General features: G+C 52.8%; 4 protein-coding genes across 5 annotated transcripts; 2 read left to right on the top strand and 2 right to left on the bottom strand.

The window, feature by feature from the left end:
* Positions 1-831: 831 nt before the first annotated feature.
* On the bottom strand, positions 832-4,159 carry LOC112886132 (ketol-acid reductoisomerase, chloroplastic). The gene is made up of 10 exons (XM_025951923.1): positions 3,827-4,159; positions 3,639-3,731; positions 3,301-3,366; positions 2,823-2,963; positions 2,492-2,719; positions 2,234-2,351; positions 2,013-2,152; positions 1,729-1,896; positions 1,473-1,628; positions 832-1,373 (listed from the first exon to the last, which is right to left on the bottom strand). The coding sequence occupies exons 1-10, from the start codon at positions 4,094-4,096 to the stop codon at positions 1,008-1,010; spliced, it is 1,746 nt and encodes a 581-aa protein (XP_025807708.1). The 5' UTR covers positions 4,097-4,159; the 3' UTR covers positions 832-1,007.
* A 3,503-nt stretch (positions 4,160-7,662) lies between these two features.
* Positions 7,663-10,848, top strand: LOC112886133. The gene is made up of 2 exons (XM_025951924.1): positions 7,663-8,163; positions 9,907-10,848. Exons 1-2 carry the CDS (start codon positions 7,919-7,921, stop codon positions 10,757-10,759), a joined length of 1,098 nt encoding a protein of 365 aa, XP_025807709.1. The 5' UTR covers positions 7,663-7,918; the 3' UTR covers positions 10,760-10,848.
* Positions 10,849-14,422: 3,574 nt separating this feature from the next.
* On the top strand, positions 14,423-15,393 carry LOC112884229. 2 transcript variants are annotated; one of them, XM_025949600.1, is made up of 3 exons: positions 14,423-14,679; positions 14,940-15,041; positions 15,220-15,393. In XM_025949600.1, the coding sequence occupies exons 1-3, from the start codon at positions 14,485-14,487 to the stop codon at positions 15,268-15,270; spliced, it is 348 nt and encodes a 115-aa protein (XP_025805385.1). In that variant the 5' UTR covers positions 14,423-14,484; the 3' UTR covers positions 15,271-15,393. The 2 variants fall into 2 exon arrangements, with proteins under 2 accessions (XP_025805385.1, XP_025805384.1); XM_025949599.1 differs by having other exon boundaries at positions 15,183-15,393.
* A 314-nt stretch (positions 15,394-15,707) lies between these two features.
* Positions 15,708-20,049, bottom strand: LOC112887023 (protein CHUP1, chloroplastic-like). Its single transcript, XM_025953093.1, has 6 exons — positions 18,769-20,049; positions 17,843-17,974; positions 17,570-17,751; positions 17,373-17,484; positions 16,011-16,145; positions 15,708-15,932 (listed from the first exon to the last, which is right to left on the bottom strand). The coding sequence occupies exons 1-6, from the start codon at positions 20,047-20,049 to the stop codon at positions 15,807-15,809; spliced, it is 1,968 nt and encodes a 655-aa protein (XP_025808878.1). The 3' UTR covers positions 15,708-15,806.
* Between the last annotated feature and the right edge of the window lie 1,335 nt (positions 20,050-21,384).

Here is a 21,384-nt window from a genome sequence, read left to right as displayed (position 1 = left end):
CACTGTTGACGGCCTCAGGCCAGCCGGCCTCCTTCACCCCGCCGGGTGGGTGCACGGGCGCGCGGGTTTTGAGGCAATCAACAATCCACGGCTCTACCGTGCGCTTGCACCGGCCGGCACGACCATCTGACCTTCTTTGCTCGCGTTACGCGGGCTGAGCGTGCGTGGTATAGGGGAATCCCGGCGCGGAGATGTTGGGCCGCACACCTCAGTTTTCGGCCTGCGCTTAACTAATGGGAATCATTTGGAGATACAAGATGGGCCTCGTCGTCGGACGAGAAGAGGCCCCACTATGGTCACCTCAACATTCCCTTGGCCATTCACAGTTGCTGCACACCATTTCGAGGGATTCTGCCAGTCAGCTTCATTCTTCTGTGTCGCAGTACAAATGCCAGACTTCGATGATCCGGCGCAACCGATGCGAAGCAAGATCACTTAGAGCCTGTTTAGTTCAGGGCCCGTAAAGGGAAAAAAAAAACTTTTTGCAAAGGAATCTTACCAATTTGAAGTACTAAATGAAGTCTATTTACAAAACTTTTTGCATGGATGGGTTATAAATCACGAGACCAATCTAATGATGCTAATTAATCCATGATTAAGCAATAATTAGCGGACGATTACTGTAGCATCACTGTTGCAAATCACCTACACTGTTGCAAACCATGGATTAAGTAGGCTCATTAGATTCGTCTCGCGATTTACAGCCCATCCATGCAAAAAATTTTGTAAATAGGCTTCATTTAGTACTTTAAATTAGTAAGATTCTTTTAAAAATTTTGCGTTTACGAATTTTTTGCGTTTACGGGGTGCGAACTAAACAGGGGTACATAATTTCACAGAGATCCTCCCCCATGATATTCGATGAAGGGCCTATTTTATTCGGGGAACAGATACCCAAGCTTCCTCAGGTCCAGCAGCTCACACAGGTTCACACTTCAAGCAGTGGCTCAACACCAACTAACTCCGGAGGCAAAATCTCTCTCTCTCTCTCAGCTCACCACCTCAATCTAGGAAGACTGCCGGAGCTCCGGGCGCACAAAGTCCGCGTTGGCAGGCACTGAGATGTCGACTGTGGGCCTCAGCTCGGCGCAGACCTCGATGGCACCATGGACGGGGTCGGACATGAAGTTGCTGATGAGGTCCTGGTTGATTGGGGCGTCCTTGTCCACCGTCACGAAGGCCTGCTGGGTCAGGATGTAGTCAAAGCGCGGCGCCCACTTCCTTGATCCCAGGCGAGCCGTCGTGGAGCAGTTGTCCACCATGAAGGCCACCCCGCGGGCGTGCATGAAGGGGTTCAGCGAGTCCACTGACTCGATCACGCTCTCGTTGATGATCTCTGAGTAGGAGTGCCCCTTCTTCCTCAGGATCTCAATCTAAAGCCATTGCAGAACAGCCAATGGGTAAGGTACAGTCCATTGACAACATGGGGTTACCATAGAGTTGCCGTGTGAGAAGAGGTGGAAGAACCTTACCTGAGCCATCATCAGAGCAATGTACACTCCAGCAGTGAAGGGATGCAGCGGGCCAAGATCACCCTCTGGACGGGTGGAGCGCACCTTTTCACCAACCTTCCACATGCGAGTTTGATCAATGTTGCCCATTGGAAAAGCCGGGAGTCCCTCTTTCTCCTGTGGAAACATAATTATTTAATCCTAAATCGCGTCAAATCTGTTAACTTTGCCTTGAACACAACCAACATCAGAAATGACAGTTTAGTGTAGAACTCACATAAAATCTCCGCCCAGCCAAAACCACGCTGCGGATTTCACTTCCGGAGGCCACATCTTCATAGCATTCGTAGAGTATATCCATGCAAGGATAAAATGAGGCACTGTAAGCCTTGTTGAACTCCTCCTTTCCTTCCTCGCTCAAAGAGTTGTAGACTTCAAGCATCCCCTAGCGTAAAACCAGGAAATTGGATCACACTCTAATAAGCAAAAGACTGAAAACAGTTGCTGCAAGGATGAATAATAGCTTCAATCAAAAAGAAAAAAGGATGAATAATAGCATACCTTCTTTGATATTGTTTTCGAGATAATCCCAGTAATGCCCTCAACAGTGTTTTTGTAGGCTGACTCTTCATCCATTCCTTGTTCTGTGTACCTCCTAAACAGAGCCTCCACGATGCCATGGACAGCACCCAGCAAAATGCCTGTAATTTAAATGATTAGTTACAGAGGTACAGTACAATCATTAGAGGCAACATGAACAGTTTACAGTTTAGTAGGCTCACCTCGCTCTCCGAAGATGTCACTCTTGTACTCCTGTTCTAAAGTGGTAGCAAATGTGAAGGGAGAGCCAAGTGCAACTGACCATGCTAGAGCAACATCAGTTGCCCTTCCATCAACGTCCTACACAATGAAACAGCATAAGTAAAGCACAATATGCATCCTGATATGATTTTCAACGAATCAAATAAGTACAGTAGAACAATGGAAAGCAGAGCATCGGTAAGTGTAGTGAAGCTCCAGAAATACTGCATGAAACATACCTGGTGCACGGCAAAGCTAGAGTTGATGCCAGCTCCATTTACTTCCTTGCCCTGAACATAAAGCCTACGGACGGATGGACCCATTCCCTTGGGGCATACAGCAATCACACTGATATTCTTTGGGAAATCAAGCCCAAGCGATTGCAAATGTCCCAGAAGAAATCCATGAGATAAACCAAGAATGCTATTCGGTTTCATGTGAGAGAAGATCTTCTCATAGTTGTCTGCCTGCAGAAAGTAAAATACAACTTTATAAGGATGAATAAAACTTAAGAAGTATCACACAGAAGGATGCACATGAAACCACGCAGCTAGTGAGCATGAGGCGAACCTGTGCAGCATCTGATATCAACAGCAACACAAGATCGCTGCCTGAAACAGTCTCCCAAATATCGCCCAAGGTTCCACTCTCTTCAGTGAATCCAGCGGCACGTGCTTCCTCAAAAGATTTGGAACCTTTCCGGAGACCAATCTGAAAGCAAAAAAGCAGCAGCATGTTGGACTGACAGGATAGTGCCTAATATACCAATGGAGACAGAATATATGAGGACTCATAATTATCATGTCCAAGTTGCACAGAATAAAGAATGATAAACTGCCTCTGCTCCAAGTTAATAATTAGAAGAAAATAACTCAGGGGAATATAAAATTAGAAACTGGATACTTCAGTGAAGCCCAACTCCAAGTTAACAGTGTATTGTGTTTTGTAAACCCAAAATGTAACGACCTTTCAGTCAACGTGGTTCCCATGTCAAAAGATACCCCATGTACCAGGGCTGAGATATACTCCTTACAAGAGAAGAACTAACCTTCACAACAATGTCTGACTTTGCTTCGGCCAGTGAATCTCTCAGGTTCTGAGCTTGTGCAGGACCCTGCAAAACGAACATCGATCTGTTAAGAGCCAGAACACAGACATGTAATTAGAAGTGATTTTCTTGCCCCGAACCCAATTAGTAGTAGAAATCCATGTGAATTAGGTGCCATCTAGTACATTTGACCACATTGATGTGCCGAATCAAAGCATATAGTCTCTCAGTACACAGCATAGCTAGATACTCTGCACATACACAACTGACCATCTACACGGTTGCGGAAGCGAAAAGTGTTTATGTGTATCCAACACAAGGTGGCATCTGTGTCGAACCTGCGAGCCCCATCCAATCACTCCGATCTGCTTGACCCCCTTGAACGCCTCCGGGAGCAGCGGGAACAGGTTCCTCCCGCCCCTGACAATATACTGCACCACAAAAATTGGACACGAGTTGAACAGCCCGTAACAAAACAGAGGGATTCCCCACCGGACAACAAAGACGGTGGTAACGGGGAGCGCACCTCCTCGTGGCCGGCGAGGGAGACCTTCTCCTTCTTGAAGACGGAGGTCTCGAAGTCGAGCGACGGCATGGCCGTGCCGACGGCCGGCGGCGCCGAGACCATGGCGGCGACATCCCGGCGGCGGGCGGCGGACGCGGAGAGGAGGCACGCCGGCTGGGTGGCCGGGAAGGAGACGGAGGCCGCGGCCGGCGGGGTTTTGGGCCCCGCGGCGGCTAGGGTTTTGGGGTGCCCGAAGGCGAGGGTGGAGGCCGCCGAAGTTTGCGCTGCCATGTCTCGCAGGGGAGATGGCGAGCAGCAGGGTGGCGAGTGGTTGGTGGGGAGGGCGTGTCAGGGCTCATCCCGGTGGGTTTATTAGCCAGCCGCGTGATGAGGCCGTCGCCGGCTGCGATGCGCTGACACGCGCACCACCGCCGCTCACGTGCGCGCCGCCGGGGCCTTCGCGAGTCTTGGCAGGATGCGCCTGGCCTGGAGATGCGCGAGCGCACCGCGCGGCGTCCTTTCTTGGCGTCCCGGCGCTCTTGTACGCACCCATGCCGTGCGGAACCGCCTCCTTTCGCGTGAAATCGTGCGATAAGCAAGCGTTGTTCATCGGCTTTGGGATTACTTGCCACATTTCGCACTCTTTTTCTTGAGCTTTCTGGTGAGGCTGTTGATTGAAGTGCCATCATTTTCGATGAATTAGTGGCTTAGCGCATCGATTCGTTGGAACGGGATCGAGCTGCAAAAGCAGGGGCACGATACATGGTGTGGGTTCAGTAGTCACGATCTCGTGTGGCCGTGTGGGCATCACGAGATATGTGTTCGGGGCAGCCGGATCAGCGCCGAAAACGACGCCAGCGAGGCGAGGCTAGTCGTCTGATCTGGTGACGTGGTTGCGGCAGCCGTTAGGATAAGCGTCCTGCGCGCTGCCCAATGGGCCCAGGGTCGGGGTCGGGGTCTGGGCAGGACTTGGAAATGCAAGAATTCGGAGCAATTTGGAGCCCAGTGACGCTAAATCCAACTTGGGCTGGGCCGAAATGAACTCGGGCTAGCGTTTCCATTTCAACAGTCTCTGAAAAGAAGGCAGCTATGGCTGCTGGGTGTATTACTACGCTGGTCATTTTACACCTCACCGTAGTACGTGGCCACGGGGGTAATGGGCTTAGTCGCTGTCCAAGCACACCACTAATCGAGTGTGTGTGGGTGTGGATCTCCAGCGCTTTCTATAATGCTCCACCATTTCTATCCGAGGCAGCCGACCCACCATGCATGCCGCACCACTAAAGCCCCGTTTAATTTTGAAGGGTTAAACTTTAGTCATATCATGTAAAAAATATCTTGTTATTTAAGAGTGTTAAATAAAATCTGTTTATAAACTTTTTTACAGATATATGCTAATTTGCGAGATAAATTTAATGAGCATAATTAATCTATGATTTGCTAAAGTCATGCTACAATCACCATCCGCTAATCATAGATTAATGCGAATTAGTCTAGAAGTTCTGCAATTAGTTTTATAATTAGATTTTATTTAATATTTTTAGATGATAAAATTCTTTCTGATGTAATAGGATTAAAGTTTAGCCTCCGGAACCAAGCACCCACTAAATCAATTTTTGGGATCAAACGAGCATGTGCACGAGCTAAGCCGACTTCCCCATAAGGTATCTCGGGCTCCCTCTCACTGTTGGACGGCTTCACAAATCGTACCTGCAGCCCCTGGTGGATCGCGTTGCTGCCTACATTCCGGCATGGAAGGCATCGCTGATGAACAAAGTAGGGCGGCTAACTTTGGTGAAGGTCACGATGTCCGCTGCTTGTGTGCACACTCTAATCTCACTCAAGGTTCCAGATTGGGTTTTCCAGGAAATCGACAAGAGGAGGCGTGGTTTTCTCTGGGCCGGCAAGGAAAAAGCAACTGGCGGTCAATGCTTGGTTGCATGGCCGATTGTCTGTTTGCCGACAGAACTCCGAGGCTTGGGAGTTGTCAACCTTCGCTGCCTACGCCTTGCAGCTGAGATGGATTTGGCTCAAGCGAACTGATGCCAACAGACCCTGGAAAAACTTGAGCCTAGATTTCGGTAATGACCCTGAGGTAAAAGCGATGTTCAATGCCTCCATTGACATCGAACTTGGAGATGGCTGCCTCACCTTGTTCTGGTCAGATCATTGGCTCGGCCAGAACTCGCCCTGTCTGATCACGCCTAAACTTCGCAGCCTCGTCACACCGGGGGTCAGGAACTCAAGGACTGTGGCAGCGGCGCTGAGCAACAAGCGCTGGATTCAGGACATTACTGGGACCCTCACATTTCAAGCACTTTCTGAATACCTAATCCTCTGGCAAGTCGTCGAAGCTTTTGAGCTGAGAGTGGGGGTCGAGGACACCATCAGCTGGAAGTGGACTACAGATGCTGCTTACTCTGCCCGGTCAGCTTATGTATCGTTTTTCCAAGGCACCATCCGCTTTGAGGGAGCAAAGCCGATTTGGAAAACATGGGCGCCACAGAAGGTGAAGTTCTCAGTCAGACAGCGCATCTGGACCTCGGATCAGAGACGTCACCATGGGCTGACGGGCGATGCAACCTGCCGGTTGTGCGATCAAGAAGAGGAGACGGCCGACCATCTGCTCTGCACTTGCAGCTTTACCCAGCAAGTTTGGCATACTCTGCTCTCTGTTCTTGGCGTCCAAAACCCGCCGTCTCCTGTCGGTCTCAGCATCTTGGAGTGGTGGCTCCTCCTACGGCAAGGGCTGTCAAAAAAGCAGAAGAAGGGGCTAGACACTGCTGTAATGCTAGTGTCTTGGTTGATTTGGAAAGAACGTAACGCCAGGATCTTCAACGGCACCGAGCAGAGCTCGAGTCAGCTTATCCGGGGAATTCTTGAAGAGGGAAGCAACTGGATTCGAGCTGGTGCAAGCTAGCTTGCGGGTATCTGTTGGCCTCACCGGTTGGGGATGAGTAGTGCCGCTCTTGGCTAGGCTGCTTCCTAGGAGCCTGTCGGTTGTAACGTACCGCCGTATAGTCCCTATTCTTGTTGAGGTGTGCGTGCGCCCCTTTCAGCCCGCGTTGTAAGAAATTCTATTCTAATTTCTTCTTCTCGAAAAAAGAATATGTGCCCCGATAGATTATGTGGATCCCCTAAGCAAAATCTAGAGGTTGAAATTCATATACGCAGCAGTATTCAAAAGTGAATTTGCTGATGTACAGAGGATTGCAATTGAAAACTGAATTTTCTGATCAAGCAGCAAAAACTTAGCGATGCAGTACCCAAAACTCAAAAGTGAGTTCGTCCACATCGGTGCCAAATAAAGTACGAAACCTAGACCAAGAAAGCCTTTTCCCATGCATGCATATATACATCGATGCCTGAGTGCCTATATATAACAAGTAACAGCTCTTTCTTTCAAACAAAAAAACAAGTAACATCTCATCATGGTGTGTACACGAGGATCCGTACGTGCAGAAGGAAACGATCACGCAGCCAGACTTCGGGCAACACCAGCTGATTCCGGGATGCTACCCAAAATAATCCAATCTGTAGATCTGACTGTCAAGCATGTTTTTGTCATGCGATGACGATAGAAATTCATCCTAGAAGCGTTAGGCAATTTCAGGTCAAGAAGACACACACAAGTACTATGTACTTGCTCGATTCATATCCCTTTCCCCCCGAAAGCACTCCTGCTTGTACATGATAGCGGCGGGCGGACGAGCCCGTACGTCGGTACGTGGTCACAAGAAGAGGGCGCGAGGCCGGTCGAGGCGGCTCACCGGCCGCGCCGGCCCCCAACCCAAAGCCTTTGCAGCTTTCCCGGGCGGCCGGTGATGGTGCCACGGTGCCGTAGGGTACCACCACGACAAGACTCCCAGACCCCAAAGTGCTCCACACGCCAGCCGAGAACCCAACAAAACCACGAAATCCAGGCCACTTTCCCCACAAAACGCCCGTGCCGTGCCGGGAGGCCCCGCAACCCCAACCCACCCGCTCGCCTCGGCGTTGCCGCGCACACCACCACCACCTCGGCATCGTACGTGCGCATGCACCGGCTCCACCTCCACCGTGCTATGCTAGAGCTAGGCTGCTAGCGCTAGGCGCGCATCGTCTATCGTCTCGATGGGGGCGGCGGACGGCCGCGGTGAGGCGGCGGCGATGCGGGCCGCGGTGAGGCGGCTTAGCTTCGGCGCGGCGGAGGAGCAGCGGGAGGCCGCGGCGGAGGTCGCGGCGCTGGCGCGGTCGGACGAGCGGAGGAAGCGGCTGCTGCCCGAGCTCGGGGTCGTGCCGCCGCTCGTGGCCATGCTGGCCGGCGCGCGGCTGGCCGCGGCGGCGGCGCTGCTGGAGCTCGCCAGAGGCACGCACAGGTCAGTGGGGTCTCTGGGTGCTGCGAGGCGCATGTTGGCTATTTGCGTGCGTGGTGTTCTTCGAATCTGCTCCATCCATGCTTGTGTGTGATGCCAAACTCGCATATCTGATAATATCGAGTGTTCTGAACTTCTGATCGAGAAGACCAGAACCAAAGTGTTAGCACATGATTCTAGCTATGCTGACAAGACTCAGATTTTCAGAGCCCATAGGATTTTCGTCTTGGAAACGAAAAACACAGTCGAAACTCGATGGTGTAGTATGGCTCTTCATGAGATTTGAAATTTGGGAGAATTCAGCCAAGAGTAGCCATGTCCATGTTTGCACAAGTCTTTCAGAGATGGTGTTACCGTTTCTGTTATGGAGTGTTCTGCTTTTCAAACATCATTGCTTTGACTGGAATTCGGGCCCAACCTATATAGTTCAAATTTTAGATTGGACTCGTTGGAGTAGTTGGCGGCTCATGTCCTGAGATGCTCGTCGTCCGGAAAAGGAATTGTCCTGCCTGCTGAATATATGTGGTGCTCATCACGCCGTGCAGTCTCCCAAACTCTGGGTTATTACATTTCCACATATCTGGTCTTCGCTGTAGCATGACGCTGTACAGGCATAGCTTCATATCAAAGGACTGAAAACTGAAACCGGTTACCCTTGACAAATATGTCCCTTGCACGGCCTTGCTCTGACAAATCCTCTCGAATTGCTCTGAACTTTTGAGCAACATTTGCTGAAATTTATTCCAGAAGACCATGCACACCCACCGTATGTTCCTGCTTTCCACAGCCATTAGGTGCGCACGGGCCAACTTTCTGCTAGTCCCCTCACGCCATTCCTGTCTGACGAAATAATCGAAAGGGACCCAAAATGTCAGCGCTTTACCCGACTCAAAGATTTCAGCTTTGTTCGTGGTATTAGGCAGCGTACAATAACCTTGAGCAGGTGCATCGCCGGCAACTTTGCCGCTATTTTGACTTCGGATGCTACCGAACTTCTACTGGCATAGTATCATCCGCCCTTTCGCATTTCTGCAGAGAAACCTTACCTGAATACACCTAACCATATGCGGCATCTTGCTTGTTCAACCACGTAGACGAGAAGAACTGTTAGAATTTGCACTTTTTTTTTTTGCTTCACACATTGCATATTGGTGTATGTGGATATGGTTATGGGTCCCATATAATGACAAGCTTATACATGGTTCGCCAAGGAAAAGATAGGCATCATCGATCACGTGCTGAGAAATTGGACGTACCCAGTCTTTTCAGGTTTTGATGTGGACTTGCACTCAGCTCCTGGGTTGCCTGTGCAACATGTTGTTGGATCGGCCACCAATGACGACAATGGAATGAAACTGATAGCCACCACAATGGTGATTGCTCTATAGGTCAATTGCACCCGTGAAGCACGTAGAACAGACGTGTAATCCATCCAATGGACCGTGACGCTTGAATCCATGGAGTAAAATCTAAGTGCCCTTGCGCATGCTCCAAGTAGCAACAACGCTTGCTCCAACGAGAGTGCATGACTGACTGGAGCTTCGCTATCCTTTAGCTGCTTGATTGCATCCAACAGTTCACGAGTTCAGAATGAATGGATCCAAGTATCACTGGGTTTTTTTTTCTCGGGCTGCATGTAATGTACTAGTAGTACTGAAATTTTAGGTGATTGAAAACTGGCAAAGCCTTCTGTTTGTCATTTTGTTTATCTACTGAAGTGCTGATCGGCTCTGCTTTTGGTTTCAGAAATAAGGTGCACATCGTAAAGGCCGGCCTGCTCAAGAAGCTGCCGCAGCTCATGGACGACAAGGACCTGGCAAGAAGCCAGCAGCTCGCGCTGCTGGTCCTCTCGATCTCGTCGTTGGCCAACACCGACTTCCCCCTCTCCGCCTCCGAGCTCCTCCCGTTCCTCGTCGCCACCCTCAGCGCCGACGACGTCCCGGCCGACACGAAGCTGCCGTGCCTGGCCGCCCTCCGCAACCTCTCTACGAAGCTCGAGCACGTCCGGGACGTGGTCTCCAGCGGCGCGGTGCACGCGCTCCTGTCGCTCGTCCTGGACAAGACGGCGTCGGAGGCTGCGCTGTCCATCCTCGGGGAGCTGGCGGCGACGAGCGCGGCGGGGAAGAAGGCGATGGAGGAGGACGAGGCGGCGCCCAGGGCGCTCCTGGAGGCGATGACGTGGCACGGGAGCGCGCGGTGCCAGGAGCACGCGACGTACCTGGTCATGGTGCTCACGCACGGCAGCCGGGCGCTGCGGCGGCAGATGCGCCAGCTCGGCGTCGTGCAGGCGCTCCTGGAGGTCTCGCTGCTCGGGAGCCCGCTCGCGCAGAGGAGGGCGGCCAAGGTCCTGCAGTGGTTCAAGGAGGAAGGGCAGAGCAGGATCAGGGCGCATTCGGGGCCGCGCATGGAGGGCGCGTCGTGCCACGACGGCGGCGGCGGCCAGGACGCGAAGGATTGCCGGGACACCGTGGACAAGATAGTGAAGCAGAGCCTCGATAGGAACATGAAGTCTATACTGAGGAGGGCCACGGCGTCCGTGGACCTGACAAATGTTAAGCTGCTCGTTGCGAGCTCTAGCTCCAAGAGCTTGCCTTGTTGAACCCGATTCACCAGTGCCCAGTTTTCCCTTTTATTTTGGGCAATTTCTTTTGAGTGAAATAATCAAATCTAGGAAGAATTTGAACAGAATACATTTTGATATAACAAAGATAACTTCACAAAATCACCAGTACATGTTCAATAACAAACCAAGGAAGTCACGAGCGCACCTGCGCTCCCCCTTGCCCGCCGAATCTCCAATGGAAAGCTCCCTCCTACTCCCCCTCTCCTCCGCCATTCCCAAGTGGCCGGCCACAGCGCCCGCCTGTGCGCCGCCCGGTCATTGGCCCGCATTCGCCATCACCCTTGAGCTCGCCGAGCGTTGTCTGACCCGGCCGGCCCGTTGCTATGGACTATGGTAGCTGCCCAATGCGAGGCAGTGAGTCCCATCCATGGTGCCGCTCTCTCTCCGGTGCATGGGCGCACGATAGAAATCGAAGCAATTGCTTGGAGCTCGCTGCCCAGGCGACGACGATGTGGTCTCCGTTCTTCTCGTCAGAAAGCGAACTGGGATTTGGGGATGGACTATGGAGAATGAGAAACCAGTGTGATGTCCGTCGCGTCATGAGGTGGAGGCGACCTGAGCATTGACGCGGGTTTGGGGGAGCTCGGAGCCGGCCACAGCGGCGGCGGCGGCGATACTGTTTTGCAGAAGGCCCCAAAATAATTACACAAAACCCCCTGAAATGGACCGCGAATAATAATCGCGATCCGGATCGCGATTAATAATCGCGATCCGATTATTTTAATAAAACCCCCTTAACGGAAAACTGTTTATTTTTTAAAGTAGACCTTCCCGTCCGGCTCCGGCGACTGCCGCCTCGTCGTCACGAACGCACCTGCACTCCCTTGCCCGCTGAATCTCCGATGGCGCGGTCCCTCTAACTCCGCCTCTCCAACGCCGTTCCCAAGTGCCCGGCCGCAGCGCCCGCATGCGCACCGGCCGGGATTTTTGGCGCTAACGCCCTCCGCCATTACCTTGAGCTCGCCGGCCGAGCGTTGATGTCCTGGCCGCCCCGTTGCTTTGGTAGCAGCCCAATGCAAGGCGGCGAGTACATTCATGGTGCCGCTCTCTCCGGCGCAGGCGCGCGCGCTAGAAATCAAAGCAATTTGCCTCGAGCTCGCTGCCGTGGCGCCGCGGTTCGCGGCCGGGGTTGGGAGCGATTCTGGAGGGAGTTTTGTATTTCCAATCTCCGTTTCCCAGGATTCATCTCCAGATTCTGCCCGCGTATCACTCGCTGCAAATGGGAGCGCCGGGATGGACGGCGAAATTTTTCCCTCAGAAATCTGGCGGTGACTCTGGTTGCGATTTGCATGAATCCCTCCTCCGATTCAGGCGCTCTCTGCGTGGAAAATGGCATGCAGGACTCGCGCCCTCACATGGATGCCAATAGCGCGGCACGCGCGGACCGCGGCGACCTGCCTAGCCGAGGCCATTACGGAATCACGGGCTGGACGCGCCATCCGTCAGGGAGCCACTGGAGGCTGGAGCAGAGCAGCAGCTAGCGCTGCTTTGTTTTTGTTTCAGGTGGCAACACCGTGGCCGTTCCCGACTTCCCGTGCGGGCGCGACAGGGCGGACGCCGAGGCGCCGTTCCTTGCGTGGTGGCTCAACCTCAACGTCGTTGCGCCGGCGCTGGATCCCACGTTCGCCGTGTGAGTTTGTGACCGGAGCTGAGTAGCTGACGAACTTGTTCCTGTGGTGGAATCGAAGAAGCTGTTTCGGTGGTCGGCTCGCCGCCTCATCGGAGTCGGAGCCCAGCGCTCGGCGATGGCGGGCACGTTTTGCGAGCGAAGCCCCTGCTGCAAATCCTTTGCCCGCACGCAGCAACAGGAGTTTTGTGCAGGCATGGCATTTGACCGGCCCATGCACATATCAACGGCACAGCTAGACTTTGTACCGACTAACAATTTCTCGCCGAATCGCAGTTGAAGGCCTACTAAATGATTTTTTTTTGTTTGAAAACTATACTGAACTTGCCATTGCTGAAATTTGAGTTCTTCTACTACGAGAGCTCTCTAGCAGGGATCTACAGTCCTACTGCTGTCATAGAATGATCTGAGTGGAATGACCTCCGAGTTTCATATGCGCAATACTTGGATGGCAGCCGGTGCATCTCAGTCGCAGTGAGTAAATTATGCCAAGCCTGACACCGATCTCGCAACAATCATTGAAGAGGCACCGTTCGTCTGTCGTCCTCTTTGTCCAATTCTTCAGTCCTTGAACACTGATGTGAATGTTTAATTTCTGACAGGTCGTGTGGTTTGTGAATGCACCACACAACTCATCAGCAGAAACCCACAAATCAGAGATGCCGGGACCCTGGCCGGCAGATTAAGCAGGCATCTTCAGAACATTGCAGAATTTTGCAAGGCATGGCTACAAACAGGCCAAGTTCAGTCCAATGTGCGCACAAAGACGCAATTTTCAGAGACGAGGCTTATAAATTTCAGCCATGAATTGACCAAGGACACAGGAAAATTCTCCATATCTTGATGTCCGCACTTCCCTTTGCATTGCATTGTTGGGAACTCGGAGCCCTCTCCCACAAATGAATAAGATACGGCGAAGGGAGGACGGGGCTTCCGAATTCAATCCCGAATTCCCAATCCAGAACGGCCACCAGATCTCCACCGAGGTTTGAGGTGAGCTATTAGGGAAGCTGGAGAGCATAAAACACAGTGTATTTAGCTGCGCTGGCACGGACGCCTTGCCCCTGGGTTGGATCGCTGGAGCTTGCCGGCGCGGCGGAACTCCATGGCAGCGGCTGCCGCGATGCGGCCTCCTTCTCAGCAGAACGCGGACTGGGGTTCTGGTAATGCAGAAACCGAGGCTATAGCCGTCGAAGCATGTAGTGGAGGCGGCCTGAGCACCTACGCGGGTTCGGGTGGAGATCGGAGCCGGCCACAGCGGCGGCGATGAAGTTTTTTTTGCAGAAAGAACCCCAAACTGGATCGCAGTTATTTACATTTACCACCCTGAAATGGATCGCGATTAGTAATCGCGATCCGATTATTTTCATAAAACCCCCTAATAATTGCGATCCGATTATTTTCAGAAAATTTCCTAAAGAGAAATATATTTTCTAAAGTAGCCCTTCTAGTCCGGCTCCGGCGACGGACGCATCGTCGTCACCAACGCACCTGCGCGCCTCTTCGGCTTCCCCGCTCCTCCTTGCCCGTTGAATCTCCCATGCCGCGCTCCCTCCTTCTCCTTCTCTCCTCCGCCATTCCCCAGTGTCCGGCCGCAGCGCACTGCCTAGGATTTGGCGCTTATTACGTCCACCATAGCTGCTGCTTCGGAATGGCCGCGGCCAGGAACCATGTCGAATACTGACGGCGCCGGCAACAACAGAGAGAGTGGGGGACGGATACGGGGCCCGATTACCTTGAGCTCGCTGAACGTTGTCGATCCTGGCCGGTCCGTTGCTTTGGTGGCAGCCCAATGCAAGGCGCGCGAGGTCATCCATGGCGCCGCTCTCTCTGGCGCAGGCGCGCGTGCTAGAAACCAAGGCAGCTGCTTGGAGCTTGCTGCGCTGGCGTGGCGGCTCAGCGTCGTTGCTCCAGCGCCAGGCGTTCGCGGTGAAGTGGGCCTACGTGGGCCGGAGGAAGTAAAGCACCATATCTCTATCTATCCGGCATCCGCGTCAGTCTGTTGTTGCATGCATTCGTCAGTAGCACCGCCTCCTCTCCCTGCCGCCGCCTCCGCGCGCCTCCTCCGTCGCCGATGGCTGGCAGCCCACCGCGCAAATGCGACGACGATGGTATCATGGACTTCATTCCTCGTCACGATCTGGTGAAGCCGATCCCTCGTTCTATGGCGCGGTTTGTGCGCGACTACGACATCGTCCGTATCGGCAAGATGTTGTCGGCTCCTGATGGTGATCGTTCCTTCGCGGAAAAGTGGGAATACATAAAAAATGTAAGTTCAATTGCTTCTTTAAGCTGTCTATATATCTTCTTTTCATTTCGGATTTCGAGCTTCCGTTCGATAGATTTGATTATTTCAAATCGGCTGAAAACAAGAGATCCCACCGTCAGAGATGCGGTTAGGGTTCATACACACAATCCCTGAAATGATACGGATGGTGGTGGTGGTGGTGGTGGTTGGGGGGGGGGGGGGGGGTGACAGATATTGCGGTTACTGAAAAATGTTTATTTCTTGTTTTGCCTTCTATCCAGAATTTAGAATCATACAGGAAGCCTAATGCTCATAGTGCTATCCACAACGAGAATGATGATGAGGATGACGAGGATGAGATGGACGAGGATGACGAACTGGAGGTGGTAACAAATTTTCTTTCATTCTATTGGCTAGAATTCCAGATGTTTTGCAGCCTAAATTCATAGACTGAATTTAGTTTTCTCTGCGGGGTTAATAGCATGTCCCTACTAATTTGTATGCTGCTAATAATGTTTATTCAGTCGGCTGGTGATGAAAAGAAACGCTCTATTGATGTAGAGCTGCAAGTCCCTAATGAAGGTGAACGAAAATGCAAGAATCCAAGATTAGCAGAAAGCTTAAGTGCCGGGCAGAAAAAAAAAATTGAGGATGGAGAAATAAGGAACTCCTTTTAGTCGGCTTGGTAACGATTTACTTGTAAACATATTCATTACTGTGATAGACTTGTTTCTCTTGGATCTGGTTATGTATTCCAACTACTACTCGTTTTCATAATGTGCCCTTTGATACCACTAACTGTCCTAAACCACGTCAATTCATCAAAGCAACACCTGTGAAAATAGAAAAAAATCTGCTAGACCTTGAATATACGGCTGGGGGCCCGGCGTTCTCGTGTTGTCTGTGAATCGCAGTGCCCGCCCCCCCCCCCCCCCCCCCCCCCCACGCCTCCTCATAGCTACTTCAAAGAAAATTGTAGGGAAGGTACCCATGCACAAGCACATGCCACTACACAGGAACACCATGCTCACGCCACTCAATAAGAAGACTGAAGATGTGAAATAGCTTCTCGCTGATAAATTGAGTATTTGGCTGAGTAAAGACATTTCCACTATCCTATAGTAATGGACTGCTATAAATACATGATTTCAACTTCTGCCAGCGAGTCTTTGCTGATGCAGATGTTGAGTTTGAATTTCCCGCTGAGACTGGAAAGCCTTCTCCTTGAGCTCTTGAAAGGCTCGCATCGTGTCACCATCAAAGCCACCTGCAAACTGCAAAGAACAGTAGGGTTGAGCACAGTACACATACTTGATGATCTGAGCGTATACATGAGCAAGTGGCGTGGTTACCTGGTGTACTCTGAAGGCGAACCGGACTCCTTGGAGCATTAGCTCCTCTTCGTCAGGGCCACCTTTTATGGCCTCAAGCTCTGAAGAAACCCTTCTCAGATACTTCATTGCTAGCTTCACTGATTGTAATTTGATCTGCATATTAAGACTCAACTTGTTATTGGAATGCCCTTTTTGTACAGACAAGCAAGTTTTTAAGCAGGCAACCGTGTACACCCTTTCAGATTATCTACAAAAATAGGCCCGCTAAGTATAATTTTGTGATTTGAAAATTGATGCTCAAGTAACATACCCAAAAAAAATTGCAATTCAATTAATAGCTTTAAAGTTGTCCAAGTAATAGAGTTCGTAAAGAGTCGTTATTAGAATTCAGTTCCGTACTGCGGAGTAACATAAAAGGAAACAAGCACACACAAGACTCATTTGTTTGTGATGCATGCTGATTTTTCCCTCAATTTTGTGAAAGCATTAGGTGGATGTGGATGGTGATTGATGCATCATCATGATATTAGCAATCTTTGACCAACTTGATCATCTGTTTGGATTAGCAGTTAGATTGACTCAGTCTAGCTGCTAATAACATCAGCAATGATCAATTTACCCTCTACCCAAAAGTTTGATGCTGTCACACTAGTTACAAAGTAGGCCATTTCTTAAGACTATTTTCCCTGTGAGAAGCACACGGCAACCTGTGCTGAACGAGGTAACAATAAGCCCAGAGGACCAAGCTTTTATCTCCCTTCATCATTTTCTATGTCTATCAAGGTTCAGAATAAAACAAAACATCTAACATTGCGCCTGAACAAAATAAAAAATTCAATGACCATGCTTCTGAACCAAAAGTTCATAAGGGACCATCATAAACAAAACGGATTCACAAGAGCCCCTGGCCAACACAGCATTTGACAGTACATCAAACAGAAGAAAGAGTTTTCTTGCCGGTCCCCGGGTTTCCTAAAACATTTTTTTGTGCCAGGTTTGTATGCCCAATAGTGAATTAGGCTATTTGTAAATGACGGAAAACATTAGCCTGAACCAAGTAACAGGATCATGCACAAACAAAATAGATTCCTGAGAAGCACTGGCTCCCACCACATGCATTCTGTGGCATATACCAGAAACCAATGGAAGCTTGGGCCTTCCAATTGGTCCTCGAAACACCAAGTTGTCCAATTCTATTTGTTGGCACCACGAGTGTGTCCAATAGTGAATTATGTTGTTTTGTCCCTGCCCCGTTTGTCTACGAGTGCAATCAAATACACCAGCAGCATACATGTTTGTCTTACCATCTGGTGTATTTGAGCACAAGGAAGAATGGATAACAGTGTTGCACATTTAGGGAAAACAATTAACTTGCTGTACCTGACTAACAATTCCAGTGTCCTGCATCCACTCCCATGGGATTTGGTACCCGCGGTACCGACTCATCGCACCATCCCGCACACGCACAAGGCCGTACACTCCATGCTCCAACCTGACAATGACCATGGTTGAACACACGAACGAGGACAAAAGAACTGAATATCTATCACTCATACCAGAAGGCGCAAGGTGCTTACTTCTCGAAGAGAGCTTGCATCTTCTTGAGAGCAGACGAGCAGGGCTGCCGGGGGTCATCAGAGAACGATGACGCCTCCGACTCGATCTTCTTCAAGTCACGGTACCCAAACGCAGCCTCCCGCAATGCGTCGGCCTTCCCCTCCGGCCAGTCGAAATGCTTCAGCACCGCCCTCTCATCCACCTGCAATCCCGCGGCAGCACCCGGTGAAACATCGGTTAGCTGGTCGCTGTTGAGAGGCATTCGTGACATGGACACCGAATGGATAGCTCACCAGGCGTGAGAGCTCAACGTCGAGCCACTTGACGAAGGTGACCACGTCCTCGATGTCAGCAAACGCTGCGCTCTGCACCTCCTTGATCAGGAACCGGATGAAGTCGCCCTGCCTCTCCACGTCCGATTTGATCTGCAATCGCCAAAACCGTCAGTTCAGCAGCCATTTTTTCGATTCACAAACCACATAATCGAAACAACTTCCAGCACGTAGCAGCGCAGCAACACAAGCGCACATTTGATTTTAAAATTTTACTTCGATCCAAGAGAACTTGGCGCGAAGCAACGGTCAAGTGGGCTTGGCTCCAACGGCTAGCTGGGCCTCAAGGTTGCGGCCGGACAAGGCCGCCTTTTCTATTCGAAAAGATGACAATCCCCGTCTCAGCTCATTTATTACAATCCAGTGCTAGTGGTTGACAGTGTGAGGGCCCACGAATCAGTCTGACAAGGTCTGGTCACTTTGGTATGATTCCCAGCAGAGGATGCAGCTTTCTTTTTTGTTCCCAACTTCGGATTGTCCTATCCTATTCACCACCCTCCTGTGTTTTACTTGCCCTGATGATGAATCATAAAACTCCAAAGAGAAATGCATCGAGGAATTCATGGGTTTCTTGCACGAATTCATGGAGGTTGGTGAACTCGAGGGCGATGAAAAGGGAAAAAGGTGGTTGTTTCTTTCAACTGTATTTGGTGCTCGAAAAGACGACCACTTTCTGGTGCTCACCCCTTTTTTTGGTTCATCTCAACCACAACTCTAATCACCAATAGCTACTTCAGAACCACTCATGTCAGTTTGTTAAGACCCTTAACTTTTGAGATTCCCCCCCAAAAAATGGCAGGTTAAGGAGACAAAATTGTCAATGAAAGTGAGTGGGGAATGGGTCGAAAACGGCAAAAACAAGTGATATTTGTTGATCGAACACTTACCGCAAGAAGATGAGCGGAGCGATTCTCGATCTCGCCGATCATGTCCCTCGCCGCGGCGGCACTCCCGCCGGCGCCTCCGTCACCGGTTGCGCCGGTGTCCCTCGACCTCGAGTCTCTCCGCATTAGCGAGTGGTAAAACTCCACCACCTCTGGGACTCGCCTCACGCATGGAGCGGGCGCCGGAATCGACGCTGAAGTCGCAGGGGAGGACGCCTTGGAGGTCCTCCTCGTCGCAGGTGGAGGTGGTGGCGGTGGAGCCGGAGGTCCTGCGCCTCCGCTGCTGCTGCTGCTTGAGGTCGACGGTGACGAGGTCGCGCTGCGGCGTCCGCGCGTCGGCATTGACGGTGGCGGCGGCGGCGGCGGTGGCGGCGGCGGGGCAGGTATCGGCGGGAGCTTGGAGAGCTCCGGCACGCGGCTTCTTGACGCCGCGGTATCTGAAGAGTAGGTCGGCGTTGATGGCGCGGACGAGGAGGAACTGGATGAGGAGTTCGCCGGCGAGGCGCGCGACGAGCCGGAGAAGTAGGACCTGGACTTGTAAGGCGCCGGCATTGGCGGCGGTGGCGGAGGAGGAGGAGGCGCGGGGGGAGGAAGAACCGACAACCCGGCCACTACCTTCGCTGGCATGACCGAGTTGGTCGCCGCATTGGAGCGCTCGGAGTTGTCCGAGGACGCCGACGACGAGCAGTCATCGGGCTCGGCCGCCGCCTCCCGCCGCCGCCTCCTCACCTCCGCCAACTCCTCCTCCATCTCCAGAACCCTCTGCTCATTGCTCCTCGCGGCCGCCACGGCAGCGTCGAGCTCGGCGCGCAGGCGCGCGTTCTCGGTCTCGAGCCGGGACAGCGCGTCCCGGCACCGACCGAGCTCGCTGCTTTTGGCGGCGAGCTCGGTCTCGAGGAACGGCACGATGGCGACGGTCTCCTTGAGGATCTTGTGCTCCAGCAGCTCGGTCCGGAGCCGCGACTCCCGCTCCTGCAGCTCCTCGACGAGGCGGACGAGCTCGGCGGGCTCGGACGCCGGGCGCGCCGGCTGCACCTGCGCGGACGAGCGCGGGAAGTAGCGCGAGAATGGCCCCGCCTTGGACCCCGACCCCGACGGCGCCGGCGAGCCGGACGACCGCCGCCGCGGCGTCTCCGGCTGCCCCGCCCCCGAGGCCGCGGATCCGGGGAGCTGCAACGGCGCCGGCGCCGGGGCCTTGCGCGCGGACGAGGAGGAGGAGGAGGGCCTGGGCGTCGCCGGGCTCCGCTGGAAGCCCATGGCCGCCTTGACGCGGCCGGCCACCATGGCTGGCAGGCTCGAGGCGGACGCGGTGCGTGGCTGCCGTGGAATACGAAATGGACGCCTAGGATCGCGCCTCGGACATGGCCGTGCCGAGCGCTCGTGCTTGTCTCCGGGCCACCTCCCCCTCGCTCTTGCAGTCTTTGCTTGCTTGCTCTCTCGCTCTCTCTCCTTGCTATCGTGTACTAGGCTTTTGGGTCGGGGTGGGTTTTTAAAAGAGAGAGGAGGGGTGGGGCACGGCCTTCGAGGAACGGTCTTTGGCCTGGTCTGCTGGGAGTGAGACTGGTGTGGAGTGAGGTAAAATACTCGCCAGCTCGTTGGGGATGGATGGGATGGGATGGAATATGAACGTTGGGGAAAAGGCCGGCGTGGCACTGGCACGACACCGAGCCATCGAGATGAGACGAGATCTCCACCCGACGTCCCAAACAAATCCAGCTGCATCTGCTTTGCATGTTCCGAATTTCCTTTTGACCCGTTTGCTTTCACCACTTCCTTCTTTTATCAGCTCAGCTCGGTCTCTCGGTGGGATCGATCGAGTAGTTTACTGCCACCTCTTTAACGACGCCTTTCCTGTTGGTTCAGATGGTTACATCTATACTAGCGGCGGTTCTGAAATCCGAACCCTTTCTTCCCATACACGAGATTTGAAATGAGCCGAGCGTTCACCGCGCATCGCCTTGACTCGTGTGTCCTCGCCTGATCGAGCAGTCAAACACTGCATCAACGTCAGCCTGCGGCCAAATGTTTCTGAATGATGCCTGGCTGCAGCTGCCAATTCGGTTCGTGAACCTGGCCGGAACAGTGAGACGCGAATTGTTCGGTAGCACTTGCATTCAGTTCGGTTCAGGCCCAGACGGCCGCGACGCGTGCGTGTGTCACCGCTCACCAGAGTAATTGCCACCACCGTGTAGACGACACGGGCGCGGCTTTAGCGCACGCGTACGTGCGTACATCGACTCTGACGGGAGCGATCCCGGTGAGAGCGACGCGTTTGGGCACCTTCCTCCCACGGGCCAAAGCGTGCGCCCGCGTACGGACCGTGGCGGCCGGCACGTCGTACCGGAGCTCGGTGGACCACGACGGAGAGAGCCATCGCGTCGCCGGGCTGCGAGCCCCGCGCGCTCGGTGGGTGGCGCGTCGCTGTAGGCTGTGGCCGTGCCCACGGGGAACTCTCGGCACCAGGTGCGTGCGGTGCCATGCATGGGCCGTCCCGTGCATGCGTTGGTGACAGGTACGGCGCTCCTACTGGGCGCTGGCCGTGCCCGGGACGGCGGTCTCGAAACGTACTACTCGGTGTACCCCCCACGGATGCAGAGCTGGAGTGATGGCTCTTCGCCT

This window comes from Panicum hallii, chromosome 3, assembly GCF_002211085.1.
Source record: "Panicum hallii strain FIL2 chromosome 3, PHallii_v3.1, whole genome shotgun sequence".
Taxonomy (NCBI): Eukaryota; Viridiplantae; Streptophyta; class Magnoliopsida; order Poales; family Poaceae; genus Panicum; species Panicum hallii.
This window is presented reverse-complemented; position numbering and strand designations above follow the sequence as displayed.